Here is a 15,322-nt window from a genome sequence, read left to right as displayed (position 1 = left end):
TGAACACTGATCGTCGAAGCTAGTCTGAGCTTGTTCTACAATGATTGAAGCAAATTAAATCTATTATGTACATTGCAGAATAACAGATTATAACCCTGGGTAAAATATCTATAAAATGAGCATGAAAAATTCCAGTTACAATTGTACAAATTCAACCTGCAAATTAGAGCTCGAAGTCATTGATCAAATGATATTCAGTTCCTGGGATGATTCAGGATCAGTTAACAAGTCACGACTGAACACTAACCACCAGCATTACACATGGACAGTCAGTCATCGCCCGCTCTGTGCATAGAGCTGCACTGCTGCAGTCTTCTCTCTGGACTTTCTGGCATTCAGTGCACAGTGAATCTGGGGGCTGATTTTGGACGTCACTCTGGCAGGGAGGAGCCTGATAGAGTCGGCAAGGTTGTCGCCACAGCGATCAGGACGCTATCTCGAAAAATAAATTCCACCCACAACCTCTCTACCCCTCCCTCCCCCCAAACCCAATGGACACGGGGGAACCCCACACAAGATTTGGGGGACGCCCTTCCCCACAAGCATGAGGATGCCCTGCCACATGCACCAACCCCTCCCAATCCCACAGGCATCGGAGTGACACCTGCAACCACACAGGGATCAGTGTGACTCCCCCCCCCCCACAACACAGGCAATGGAGCCACTCCCCCCCCCCCCATCTCACCACACAGACATCGGGGACACTCCACTCCATTATACAGGCATTGAGGGGACTCCCCCACCACGCGCATTGGACCCACTCCCCCCTCCATCCACTCCACAGACATTGGATCAACTCGCCCCCCACCACACAGGGATCGGAGCATATATCATATGGCCGGGCAGCCTTTAATGAAATTTTAATCCTCCTCGTTATGTCACCGGCGAGGGATGGAGTAAATTAGAAAACAAGATCTCACCTGCGAGAGTCTAGTTTCCCGATTCTCTTATTAGGAAATCTTAAATCTTACTAAAATAGTAATCTTTTCTATTTATTCTGGCCTGACACGGGATTTTAGCCCGCACTGCCGTTTATGCTGATTTTGTCAGCATTTAGTGATAAAACTCAGTGTGGATCTCTGTGCCAATCTTACCCACATTCTGTGGTTAATGGAAGGACAGGAGATCTTGTCTACAATGTTCAGTGACTGGGATCTTCTGTATTAACACCGGGACTCAGGCAGGAGAATGACTGATGGTTCACGGTGTAGGAACGTTGATGCTCATAAATTCTACCCTGCAGCATCCTGTCCCAAATTGATGCCCACATTTGCAGTGGGCAGAGGAAACGTCAGACAACATTCTGTCTGGGTCCTGGTGGAGTTACTGCAGTTAACGTGGACTGACCAGACGGTGATGGGTTTTCAAGGCCATTGGTTATAAATCAAACAGAAAATTTCCCTCAAATGTTCACATCTCGGGAGAGGCCAAAAGTCTCATGCGGCTGTTTCTGTATCTTTCCCCTCTGTTCTGTTCCAAGGATGGACCCCAATCTGGAGCTGATTTGCAAGCGGCAGAAATTTTCTGCGAAAGGAAAAGTGAAATGTTAAAACATTTCTGCCTGATTTTAACCAACCATTAGCATTCAACTGGAAAAAAAATGGCGATCCCAATCAGATTCTCCTGCAGTTTTCTCCAACAAATGATCATTCATCTCAGAGTAAACATATTTAACCTGTATCTTTATCATAGAGGGGATTATACTCCCATGTCTGAACTCTAATTTCTCAGGCAGCGTGCTGGCACATTGAGAGAGACTGGAAAACATGTACTTGCATTAATATAATGTCTGATGAAAACATTTTATTAAGCCATAACTTGACAAAACAGCTTCCACATCTAAATGACATCCTTTTGACAGAGGAGATATCACCACCCTATTATAGTGGGTTTTTACACATCCACAGATTGTTCATCCTGGACCCATTGTGCGCTCGGATGTCACTGGGGGAGCACAATTTCCATGGGATTAATGGAGTGAAAAAAGTGTTTAAGTCTCTTGGCATCAACATGCCCATCATCGCCATTTGCTGGTTTGTCAATCTCCTCATGTACATATTACTGACAGGATACCTGATGGTCATTTTATTAATGATACCGAGTCTATTTGGATCAGTTCATGGCTCTTTGTAGCTGCATCAGCCTTTCATCTGGTACACACCTGCTGCCAATTGTCCTTTCTGCCACATGCCTTGCAGAATTCATGAAAAGCTGGACATTTCTTTGACACATTGATACCCTGGGCTACTGCACAGTCAATTCCAGCCCCACAGACCCCAGATTTTCAACATAAGTGAATCAACCAATAATTGGTTTAACATTTCTGAGTTTGTTGGCACTTCACCACTCCAATGACTTACAGGCACCAGATGTGTAAGTCAAACACAATAACTTTATTTATAACAGAATTAAAGTTGAAACATGTAGCAATTGTAACAAACTAATGGCCAGCTAATCTACCACAACCCCCTTTTACCATCCCATCCTCCACCCAACCACACACAAGACAGACACACACAGAGGTAGGGGGAGGGGTAAATATTGAAATTTTAAAAATGAAATGAAAGATGAGCGTCCTTGCTTCTGATGTCAAGGTCGTTGCAGCAGGCTGTCCTCCCAGGATGCTTAGAGATTAAAGGCACCGGTGGACTGCTGGGCCTTCACAATCCACCTCAGGCCTGCTTAAATCTTACTTGTTTCTAACTCTACCAGAATGACTAACAGCTTTACTGAGATAAGAGCATTCCCAGTGGTGATACGCATAAAGCAAGTTTGAACATAATGTTATGCACAACCTCCGATGACTAAGTGGCAGTGTATCACGTGTCCCAGTGTCTGGGGGATTGAGAGTAGGTCATGCTGGACAATAAACATATTCTGCAATAGTTCCACAATAGTTGATTAGTGTTAGTAGTTTATTATTTTAGTCATCCAAGCTATCTTATCATGCAGCTGTTCTACTATAAATTATTTAAACTAAATGTTCTGTCGTTCATCATTCACTTCAGCCAGTCTGCAGAATATGACATGGTACCAGCGTTGATGATTTAACAAGAACTCAAAGATTCTGTACGACAAAATCTGAACCACTAAAGATAACTTTGAAGAATAAGAAACGAAACGCATCTTTGCTACTAACCTTGATATCTACTAGCATCTGGTGCTCAACGCGCAGTAAAACTTTGAAGCCTGGAATGGAAGGCATCAAGGCACCTCAACATCTTCAGATTACCGGTAATCTGGATGAAAATTGGAGGGTATTTAAGCAACAGTTTAAACTCTATATTGCAACCCTTGGTCTGCAGACATAGCCCAATAAGAGGCGTATCACGTTGCTGCTCACTGTAGCAGGTCCTCAAGCAATTGAGATCTTCAAAACTTTTGTATTTGAAAAAAGACTGACAGCAAAAGCTTTGAAGAAGTGCTTAAACAATTCGGTCGACATTGTTCACCGAGAAAAATTGAAACCTTCAATTGCTATATATTCCATACGGGCAACCAGAGCACAGAAAAGGCAGTCGATAGCTTCCTCATTGAATTGCGATTAAAGGCGCAGTCGTGCAACTTCAGCACACTCCTGTCGTCAATGATATGGGACCAGACAATTTTCAGAATCTCCAATGATAAAGTGCGCGAGTGGCTTCTGCGGGATACAGACCTGAAACTTGAAAGTGTGACTCAAATATGTCACATTAGGGAGCTTGCTGCAAAGTAGCTCAATACGTTGAATCTCCATAATTATGGTGCAAAGGCAGAAGAGGCGGCAGACACAGATGAATAAGAAACGTGCTCCCAGTGCGGGTGGCCATTTTGAGCCATCTGTTATGTTCTGTATTCTAACCGTCGTACAGATGCAAACAGAACATCTAGTTCTTTGACTAGTAAGATAGCTTTATTAATAAGATAAGCATGTGTAAAGATAACTAAGAACTATGATACAAATGGTAACAAAATAAATGAATTCAGTGAATTCTCCTGGAGCTAATTCTCGTGCGACTATCCTCGAGTACAACTTACTACCAACTGCCCAATTCTGGAGTCACATGGTGTATCTCTATCACTGCCTGCTGGTCAGAGGCCATGCCGATAACTATATACATTGATAAATAACTATATATATTGATGTGCACATGCACTTCACCACATGGCAGACCTGGTCCTCCATTTGGGTCCCCAATGTGGCAAATGGCATATGCCACGGCAATGCCAATTTATGGAAAAATATGTGCCATCTGTAATGGTGGGAATCATTTTACAACCCAATGTTATACAAGGAAAAGACCCAAACAAAGTGTATTAGTGCTATTGATGCCTGGAGGACACATTATTTGAAGATGTGATCTCCAGTGAAGACAAGGAGACTCAATTAATACCAAATAGCAATGTATTTGTACCAATCTGCAGACGTAATGAATAGAATGCAGATAATCATAAAGATAAATGGACAGTGCCATTAAAAATAAGTGGCACAGTGATAACCATCAAGCTGAACACTGGTGCGACGGCCAACCTCAGTAACCTGTCTAATGTAAAAAAGCTGGGAATTCAACCAAAGATAATTGCCAGAACAGTGGTATTAAGAGATTATAATGGGAATGAAATCTTGTTGTTAGGAACATGTGAACTTGATGTGAATGTCAAAAATGTACAAGTTGACATTTTGTGTTGTGGCGGCGGACCTCGAGTCTTTAATTGGAGTTGAGGCGTGAGAGGAGCTACAGCTAGACCGACGAGTCTGTAGTGCAGACAATGCTGAAACAGGCCCTCATTCCAAGGAAACTCCATCATAATTGATTTGACTGAAAATTTCCAAGATTTTGGTACACTACCATAGATGTACAAGATTCAATTGAAGGAAGATGCAAAGCCTGTGATTCATGCGCTGAGACATGTGCCGGCACCATTAAGGGACAAACTAAAGGCAGAGCTGGAGAGAATGACTGCCTTGGGTGTCATGACACATATTGAAGATGCTACGGACTAGGTTACTTCAATGGTATATGTGACGAAGCACAATAAAGAACCTCCACAATGGATGAACTATATTGATGGTGTGAAACTATGAGAAGAAACTAAGAAAAACCCAATGTTACCGAAGGTGAGAAGGTATCTTCGCGAAGGATGGTCCATAGAATCCTGCTCCCGTTTCTACAATGCGGCAGCAGACCTGAGTGTTGCAGATGGAGTTTTGCTGCAAACTCCATGCAGCACACAATGGAAAGAAAAAGTGTATAAAGTGTAAAAAGAGAGCCAAAGACACGGTCTACTGGCCGGGTATCCTCCGGAATATCGACACAATGGTACGAAACTGCACACCGTGCAGGAGAGTGAACATCTGCACACAGTGCGGGAAGAAAACAAAAGGCACACGGTGAAAACTGCTTCAGTTCCAAGTATTGCGAGAATCTGCTCATTCAGAAACAGAAAGGCAACCACTGTGTTAACATCAGCATTGACCCTCAGCAATGGCCCAGCAATTTGAATTGTCCAGCAGCCAATTCTATCAAGATGTGTCATCACTGATCTCCCTTGCATCTGATGATCCAAAATATAACAGCTCTTTGCAACCTGCGTTCCCGGAGGTCAAAGCCAATCTTCAGGTTACCAGCCACTCAAATTAAAGGTGCAGGAGGCACCATTAATTGTCGAGGGACAAATATTGAAACAGCAAAATTATAGAAATTAAATGGGAAAAACAAGGGACAGACTGGGATTGACAGGAGGATGCTTACAGCATGCAGAAGGCTACATCTTACATATGTCTTACTATGTCTAGGTGTTCCAGTGAGTGCGTCAACAATTGGCATCACACTGTAAGCTTTGTTCTCCTGAGAAAATCATTTCCTATATACATCGATATTTGAGTACCTCTTTGACGCTATTTGTTTTGGACTTTCTGGAAAACGTCCATGGGAGTGGATGCGATCATTAACTCAACAATTCTGACTGCTAGATGGGTAGTTTGGTGTTAGAACATAGAACAAAGAACATAGAACAGTACAGCATAGAACAGGCCCTTTGGCCCTCGATATTGTGCCGAGCATTGTCCGAAACCAAGATCAAGCTATCGCACTCCCTGTCATTCTGGTGTGCTCCATGTGCCTATCCAATAACCGCTTGAAAGTTCCTAAAGTGTCCAACTCCACTATCACAGCAGGCAATCCATTCCACACCCTAACCACTCTCTGAGTAAAGAACCTACCTCGGGCATCCCTCCTATATCTCCCACCCTGAACCTTATAGTTATGCCCCCATGTAACAGCTACATCCACCCGAGGAAATAGTCTCTGAATGTCCACTATATCTATCCCCCTCATCATCTTAAAAACCTCTATTAAGTCACCTCTCATCCTCCTCTGCTCCAAAGAGAAAAGCCCTATCTCCCTCAACCTTTCCTCATAAGACTATCCTGCAAACTAGGCAGCATCCTGGTAAATCTCCTTTGCACCCTTTCCAATGCTTCCACACCCTTCCCATAGTGAGGTGACCAGAACTGCACACAATACTCCAAATGTGGTCTCACCAGGGTCATGTACAGTTGCAGCATAACCCCGCAGCTCTTAAACTCAAGCCCCCTGTTAATAAAAGCTAACACACTATAGGCCTTCTTCATGGCTCTATCCACTTGAGTGGGAACCTTCAGAGATCTGTGGACATGAATCCCAAAATCTCTCTGTTCCTCCACATTCCTCAGAACCCTGCCATTGACCCTGTAATCCACATTCAAATTTTTTCTCCCAAAATGAATCACCTCGCACTTATCAGTTTTAAACTCCATCTGCCATTTTTCGGCCCAGCTCTGCATCCTATCAATGTCTCTTTGCAGCCTACAGCAGCCCTCCACCTCATCCACTGCTCCACCAATCTTGGTGCCATCAGCAATTTTACTGACCCACCCTTCAGCCCCCTCCTCCAAGTCATTGATAAAAATCACAAATAGCAGAGGACTCAGCACTGATGCCTGTGGTACACCACTGGTAACTGGTTTCCAGTCTGAAAATTTTCTTACCACCACCACCCTCTCTCTTCTATGTTATATCCAGTTACTTGGGAATGGGACAACTCATCGCCGCCGACTCATCACCGCCGACTCATCGCCGCTGACTCATCGCCAGCCCAACTCATCGCCAGCCAACTCATCGCCAGCCCACCTCATCGCCAGCCCAACTAAAAATTGTAATTCATGGTAATTCATGGTAAAAGCTGTCGGCGGCGGGTAACTTTTGAACGGCCCGCACCAAGCATTTGATAGATAGACCGGCCGGCGGACCAAGTTATATCGCAGTTCAGACCAGTGGTATTTCAAATTTAATTCATGGTAAAAGCTGTCGGCGGCGGGTAACGTTTGAACGGCCCGCACCAAGCATTTGATAGATAGACCGGCCGGCGAACCAAGTTATATCACAGTTCAGACCGGTAGTATTTCAAATTCAATAAAAATTAATGTCTATCTATCAAATGCTTGGTGCGGGCCGTTCAAACGTTACCCGCCGCCGACAGCTTTTACCATGAATTACCATGAATTTCAATTTTTAGTTGGGCTGGCGATGAGTTGGGCTGGCGATGAGTTGGCTGGCGATGAGTTGGGCTGGCGATGAGTCAGCGGCGATGAGTTGTCCTAGACCCAGTTACTTATCCAATTGGCCAAATTTCCCTCTATCCCACACCTCCTTACTTTCTTCATAAGCCGACCATGGGGAACCTTATCAAACGCCTTACTAAAATCCATGTATATGACATCAACTGCTCTACCGTCATCGACACACTTAGTTACCTCCTCAAAGAATTCAACCAAATTTGTGAGGCAAGACTTACCCTTCATCAATCCGTGTTGACTATCCTGGATTGAGCTGCATTTTTCCAAATGGTCATAAACCCTATCCTTCAGGACCTTTTGCATTAACTTACTGACCACCAAAGTAAGACTAACCGGCCTATAATTACCAGGGTCATTCCTGTTCCCTTTCTTGAACAGAGGAACAATATTCACCACTCACCAGTCCTCTGGGACTATCCCCGTGGACAGTGAGGACCCAAAGATCAAAGCCAAAGGCTCTGCAATCTCATCTCTTGCCTCCCAAAGAATCCTTGGATGTATCCCATCTGGCCCAGGGGACTTGTCAACCCTAAGGTTTTTCAAAATTGCTAATACATCCTTCCTCAGAACATCTACCTCCTCCAGCGTACCCCCCTGTATCACGCTCTCATCCTCAGAAACATGGCCTCTCTCCTTGGTGAACACTGAAGAAAAGTATTCATTCAACGCCGCTCCTATTTCTTCTGACTCCATGTACAACTTCCCACTACTGTCCTTGACTGGCCCTAACCTTACCCTGGTCATTCTTTTATTTCTCACATGAGAGTAAAATGCCTTGGGGTTTTCCTTGATCTGACCCGCCAAGGACTTCTCATGCCCCCTCCTAGCTCTCCTAAGCCCTTTTTTTTTACCTCATTCCTTGCCACCTTGTAAGGCTCAAGTGACCCAACTGAGCCTTGTTTTCTCATCCTTGTATACGCTTCCTTTTTCCTCTTGACAAGACATTCAACCTTTTTTGTGAACCATGGTTCCCTCACACGGCCATTGCCTCCCTGCCTGACAGGAACATACCTATCAAGGACACGCAGTATTTGTTCCTTGAACAAGCTCCACTTTTCATTTGTGCCTTTCCCTGACAGTTTCTGTTCCCATCGTATGCTCCCTAATTCGTGCCTAATCGCATCATAATTACCCCTCTCCCAATTATAAACCTTGCCCTGCCGTATGGCCCTATCCCTCTCCGTTGCAACAGTGAAAGACACTGAATTGTGGTCACTATCTCCAAAGTGCTCTCCCACAAACAAATCTAACACTTGACCCGGTTCATTACCCAGTACCAAATCCAATGTGCTCCCCCCCCCACACTCTTGATGGCCTATCCACATATTGTGTCAGGAGCCCCTCCTGCACACACTGTACAAAAAACTGCCCCATCTGAACTGTTCGAACTATAGAGGTTTCAATCAATATTTGGAAAGTTAAAGTCACCCATGACAACTACCCTGAGATCTCCACACCTATCCTTAATCTGTTTTACAATTTCTTCCTTCACATCTCTATTACCTCTGGTTCAGGTGCAAACCGTCCTGACTGTACAGGTCCCACCTTCCCCATAATGTGTTCCAATTATCCACATAACTGAAACCATCCCTCCTACACCATCCCTGCAGCCACGTGTTTATCTGCACTCTCTCCCTGTTCCTCACCTCTCTAGCACGTGGTACCAGCATCAAACCAGAGATGACAACATGGTTTGTCCTGACTCTCAGCTTCCACCCTAGCTCCCTAAATTCCTGCTTTAAATCCCCGTTCCTTCTCTTACCTATGTCATTGGTACCGATGTGTACCACGACTTGTGACTGTTCCCCCTCCCCCTTAAGGATTCTGAAAACACAGTTTGAGACGTCACGGACCCTGGCACCCGGGAGGCAATATACCATCCGTGAGTCCCTTTCGTTGCCACAAAACCGTCTATCTGTCCTTCTAACTTCTAACTATCGAGTCCCCAAGAACTATTGCTCTCCTGCTCTCCCTCCTTCCCTTCTGAGCCACAGGAACGGACTCAGTGCTGGAGGTCCATTCATCGTGGCTTACCCCTGGTGGGTCATCCCCCTCAACAGTATCCAAAGCAGTATACTTGTTACTGACCACCGAGGATTCCTGCACTGACTGCTTCCTCCCAGCCCCTCTCACCGTCACCCATCTATCTTGATTCTTCGGAGTAACTACATCCCTGAAGCTACTATCTATGACCACATTCTGTTGAAAAATGACAATGCATATCTTTTCTCTGCATCTGCTGATGAAGTGGTCAATGATTCTGTGGACTGTTGTCAAAATGACATGAACTGTAGTCAATGAATAGAGAAGATTAACTTGATTCTGATCTGGTTTTCCAATGTAGTCAGTATCATTTAGTGATCCTTTAGCTCTTCTGCTGTTCATCCTAATGTGTTCAGCCTGTGTGCACTTCATTCCCAGTTGGGAGGTGAATTTTTATGGCATGCTTATCTGGATTACCTGTGCCTGAATCAAGAAATCAAAGCTCTGTGCGCTGTTTAAACAATTTGAATTTGGATAGTAGGTCAGCTGTATCCCAATTCAAAATAGGACATTTTTTAGACTTAGACTTAGAACAGTACAGCACAGAACAGGCCCTTCGGCCCTCGATGTTGTGCCGAGCAATGATCACCCTACTTAAACCCACGTAACCCGTAACCCAACAATCCCCCCATTAACCTTACACTACGGGCAATTTAGCATGGCCAATCCACCTAACCCGCACATCTTTGGACTGTGGGAGGAAACCGGAGCACCCGGAGGAAACCCACGCACACACAGGGAGGACGTGCAGACTCCACACAGACAGTGACCCAGCCGGGAATCGAACCTGGGACCCTGGAGCTGTGAAGCATTGATGCTAACCACCATGCTACCGTGAGGCCCCTGTGGACATTTTGACAATATCTGATTGACATCGCTTCTCCTCCAGGACCTGGGACGAGGGTAACATTGATGATTTTTCATGATTTTCCAAAGACCCACTCTTTATAATCACACACTTTACTGGCCCGATTTTGAGAACATTTTTCTTTTGTTGACACCCTATCAATACGGCCCACAGCTCAGTTACTAACCTTTCCTGATTTAGCTCATCCGATGTTATTCTCTCAAAAAGCTATCCCGCTCATTGAAACGACAGACTTTCCAGTGCAATCTCACAATAAGGGATCTATCTGTATACCATCTTCTTATTTAAATACTATCTTGGCACTGTATCTTCAAAATTTTGCACAGTCACGACGCTACGGGTTCAACACGCTCAAATGCTTCTGAGTCTTTTGGGATCTGACGAGAATGTCACAGGTCATCACATGGCATGTAGCACCATATAAAACTCTTCACCATGTTATTCCTGCACTTCGTCTTGCTGCCAGGCTGAGCACAATGCTGTTTGTGCTGAGCTTTTAGTGCTTTTACCATGATATAAAGGCACGATCACTCATTAGGGATTGTTGTATGTGCAAGATTTATTTTTAAATTAATTTACGGGATGTGGGAATCGCTGGTTAAGCTAGCATTTATTGTCCATCAGTAGTTGCCCTTCAGAAATTGGTGGTGAGTTGCCTTCTTGAACACTGCAGTCCTTGAGGTGTAGGTACACCCATTGTGCCATTAGGGAGGGAGTTCCAGGATGTTGCCCCAGTGACAGTGAAGGAGCGGCGATATATTTCCAAATCAGGATGGTGAGTGAATTGGAGGGAACCTCCAGGTGATGGGGTTCCAAGATATCTGCTGCTCCTGTCCTTCTAGATGTTAGTGGTCGTAGGTTTGAAAGGTGCTGCCTAAGGAACCTTGGTAAGTTACTGCAGTGCATCTTATCGATGGTACACACAGCTGCCACTGTTCGTCGGTGGTGGAGGGTTTGAATGTTTGTGGAAGAGGGAGCAATCAAGCAGGCTGCTTTGTCCTGGATGGTGCGAGCTTCTTTTTTTTAAAATTTAGAATACCCAATTTGTTTTTCCCAATTAAGGGGCAATTTAGTGTGGCCAGTCCACCTACCCTGCACATCTTTGTGTTGTGAGGATGAAACCTATGTAGACACAGGGAGAATGTGCAAACTCCACATGGACAGTGACCCAGGGCCCGGATCGAACCTGGGGTAGCAGTGCTAACCACTGCGCCACCGGGGTGCCGGATGTTGAGCTTCTTGAGTGTTGTTGGAGCTGCACTCATCCAGGCAAGTGGAGTGTATTCCATTACACTTCTGACTTGTACCTTGTAGATGGTGGACATGCTTTGGGAGGTCAGAAGATGAGTTACCCAATGTAGGATTCCTCGTCTTTGACATGCCCTGGTAGCCACGTATTAATGTGGCTAATCCAATCAGTTTCTGATCAATGGTAATACCCATGATGTTGATTGTGTGGGATTCAGTGATAGTAATGCAATTGAATGTCAAGGTGTGGTGGTTAGATCTTCTCTTGTAGGAGATATTCATTGCCTGGTACTTGTGTGGCATGAATGTAACCCTGTTGAAAACCAAGTGTCAAACCAAAATGGGATCGCATGACGTACTTCCTTTTTAGTGATGTCATGCGTCTGTCACTCAAAGGCATATTACAACAATCTTTAAAAGATTCCTTACCTTGTACAAGGTGGAGCCCTGAGCTTGAAAAGTTCTCACAATGGCGACAATGGGAATCCACATGAAACAGAAGATCGCCATTAACCAGCCGAGCACTGTTGCCCAGAGAGGGTGCTCAATAGATCCATAGGTTGGTGTGGAAAATACTGCTAAAGACCAGATTAAGATTACCTGAAAAGAATGGGGAAAAAAATCAAGTACAGAACGAGAGATTCTCAGCAGCGATCATTTTCAGTTTAACTCATCTCCTTACTGCCAGCAAACACGGAGAGATAAAAATCCAACACACTCTCCACCACAGCCAGAAGAGCCAAGTCCTTTTTCCAATCATCATCTCAATGTCCTTGATGAATCTGTTTACCCCTGTGAACGACAGGAATGCAGAGAGACACAATCACTTGGTTTGTCCAGTCTGAAGGACAGCTTGTTTACTGCAGAAATTCATCTTGTGCTGTCACTAATGAACAGGTTAAAACAGAGAAAGGATCACTCAGGATTTCAAACCGGGTGAGTAACTTGTCCCCTGTCATCAACCTGTAAACTGTAAAACCTTTTACTCTGTAAAAGTAAAATATTTGCACAAATCCCCAAGAAAGCACTCTCGGGCAAAAAGGATCATGTATCAGAGCTGGACTGCGATGGACAGCACCACATTCCTCCGTCATTGTGAGAATGAAGGAGGCTGGGTAACCAACACAAGTCCTCTGTCCTGCGATGAAGGATGGCAATGGATCCCAGGAGGTCATAAAAAACACACACACAGGAGCTGAATCTGTGCCTGTTGTTCAATTTCTCTGCACAATTGGGTGAAACTGGTAACTGACTGAGTCGAGTGGAACACTGTTAAATTCAGCATGGAGGTGTTGAATAATATTTGCGTCAGCAGTTGAGGAAACTGCTGCAGCCAAAATGGCCCCAAACAGCAAGGTATTGTGGGCATTTAGCATTGGTGAAGGATGCAGGAGGTTAATTCCTGTCTATCCAGCAACAAATATTGAAAGACATTGACAATTAAGGACCGAATTTTACTTTCTATCATCTTCAGATGTGAAGAACTAAATACATATCAGCTGAATCATTTTCATGTGCTTTCTGAGGAGGCAGGGAGACCCAGCGACACAATTTTTATGCAATTATTTTATTTTGTTTGCGTCTCCCTTGTTTAACCTACCATAGATCCAGCACAGGCCAATGATTTCCAGCAGGGCTGATATAATGAGGACCAATCCTGCACAGAAGTGATCAATTAAACTTAACCAGTAAATTCCCGCCTAAAATTAAATGGAAAGTTAGAAAGTGTTACATGGGAAAATCATAACATTCTGACATTCATAACAAAAGAGAAATGGGGTTTGAAAAATATCTTCAGTCAATTTAAACGATGCTAATGTGTCTGCTCTGAGAGGATTGAGGGAGGGGAGCAGGTGGGAAGGGGCGGGGGGAAGGGAGAAGGGGATAGACTGGGAACAGAGATGAAGGATGGTGAATTGTTGGGCAGTGTTTACTTGTGAAGCTAACATATGCCACCAACACTGAAGAAGGTTCAACTCTATTTTATTAATTACTTATAAAATAATAGACATACGAGAACTGTGGGTCTAAACGATGCTAGTTTAACTAGAGACCTGTGCCTGTCCGAACCAGTTGAATCTCTCAGCACGTGCTGTGAGTCTGTACTAAACTTGATGAGCTTTTGTGCTTCTGAGAGGCAGCATCCAGAATGAACAGGAAAAGTGATGCCCTCTGCCTTTATAGTGTGTGTGTTCTAACTGGTGATTGGCTGCGGTGTTTGTGCATGTTGATTGGTCCCTGTGTGTGTCCGTCAGTGTGTGTGTCGTGTGTGTGTCTGCACCATGATATACTGGTGTATATTATGACAGATGGGATGGTATTATGGAGGACAAGACATTAGACGAGAGCGATAGAGAGGGAGGCAAGGAGGAAAGGGGTGGGAAGTAGAGGAGCGAGGGAAGAGGGATCAGTTGAAGAGAGATGATGGGACCAAGGGAAGGAGAGAGAGAGAGAGAGAGACAGGCGCAGGTGAAATATGGAGAGAGGGACAGACACTCGGGGTGAAGTGAGAGTGAGGGACAAACACTAAGGGGTTGTCATAATATACATACAAGTATATGATGGTGCACAGACAGACACTGACTGACACACTGAATGACCAATCAACACACAGGACACAGCAGCCAATCACCAGACAGGACACGGCCACTATAAAGCCAGAGGGCACTAGCTTTCCCGCTCTCTAGGGATGCAGACTCTGAGACAGCCAGAGCGTGTGATCAGCAACACGAACATATACCATGAGCAAGCAGTATAGTCTGGTTAGGTTAGCCACAGGTCTCCAGTCTACTTAACATAGTGTCAACCCACAGTGCAAGTATGTTTAACAGTTCATAGTTAAATAAAATAGAATTGTACTTCTACAAGTGTTGGTAGCCTGTCTCAATCACTGCTATGGTAAACTCAGTCCTCACAGATCCATCATACCCGACACATCAGGAGTGAAGTGAGAGAGGGACAGACACACGCGGTGAAGTGGGAGTGAGGGACGGACACACGGTGTGAAAGAGAGAGGGACAGACACGAAGAGAAGTGAGAGTAAGGGACAGACACTCGGGGTGAAAGAGAGAGGGACAGATACTCGGGGTGAAGTGGGAGAGGGACAGACAATTGGGGTGAAGTGGGAGAGGAACAGACACCCGGGGTGAAGTGGGAGTGAGGGGCAGACACTCGGGGTGAAAGAGAGAGGGGCAGACACTCGGGATGAAGTGGGACAGACAATTGGGGTGAAGTGGGAGTGAGGGGCAGACACTCGGGGTGAAGTGAGAGAGGGACAACACTCGGGGTGAAGTGGGGGTGAGGGGCAGACACTCGGGGTGAAGTGGGAGTGAGGGGCAGACACTCGGGGTGAAGTGAGGGACAGACACTCGGGGTGAAGTGAGGGACAGACACTCAGGGGACGTGGGAGAGGGACAGACACTCGGGGTGAAGTGGGAGAGGGGCAGACACTCGGGGTGAAGTGAGGGACAGACACTCGGGGTGAAGTGAGGGACAGACACTCGGGGGAAGTGGGAGAGGGACAGACATGCGGGGTGGAGTGGGAGAGGGACAGACGCTCGGGGTGA

General features: G+C 45.3%; 1 protein-coding gene across 1 annotated transcript in view; it reads right to left on the bottom strand.

Moving 5' to 3' along the window:
- Positions 1–691: 691 nt before the first annotated feature.
- Positions 692–15,322, bottom strand: part of LOC119951482 (sodium- and chloride-dependent neutral and basic amino acid transporter B(0+)-like) — a 91,789-nt gene continuing 77,158 nt past the window's right edge. Inside the window, exons 14-17 of the mRNA XM_038774692.1 lie at positions 13,357–13,456; positions 12,439–12,548; positions 12,186–12,356; positions 692–1,524 (exon numbers count right to left, since the gene is read on the bottom strand). Coding sequence (XP_038630620.1) covers positions 1,411–1,524; positions 12,186–12,356; positions 12,439–12,548; positions 13,357–13,456 — 495 coding nt within the window. The 3' untranslated portion in view covers positions 692–1,410. The remainder of the gene's footprint in view (positions 1,525–12,185; positions 12,357–12,438; positions 12,549–13,356; positions 13,457–15,322) is intronic.

This window comes from Scyliorhinus canicula, chromosome 17, assembly GCF_902713615.1.
Source record: "Scyliorhinus canicula chromosome 17, sScyCan1.1, whole genome shotgun sequence".
NCBI classification, from domain to species: domain Eukaryota; kingdom Metazoa; phylum Chordata; class Chondrichthyes; order Carcharhiniformes; family Scyliorhinidae; genus Scyliorhinus; species Scyliorhinus canicula.
The sequence above is the reverse complement of the archived record's forward strand: the minus strand, read 5'-3'. Positions and strand labels throughout refer to the sequence as shown.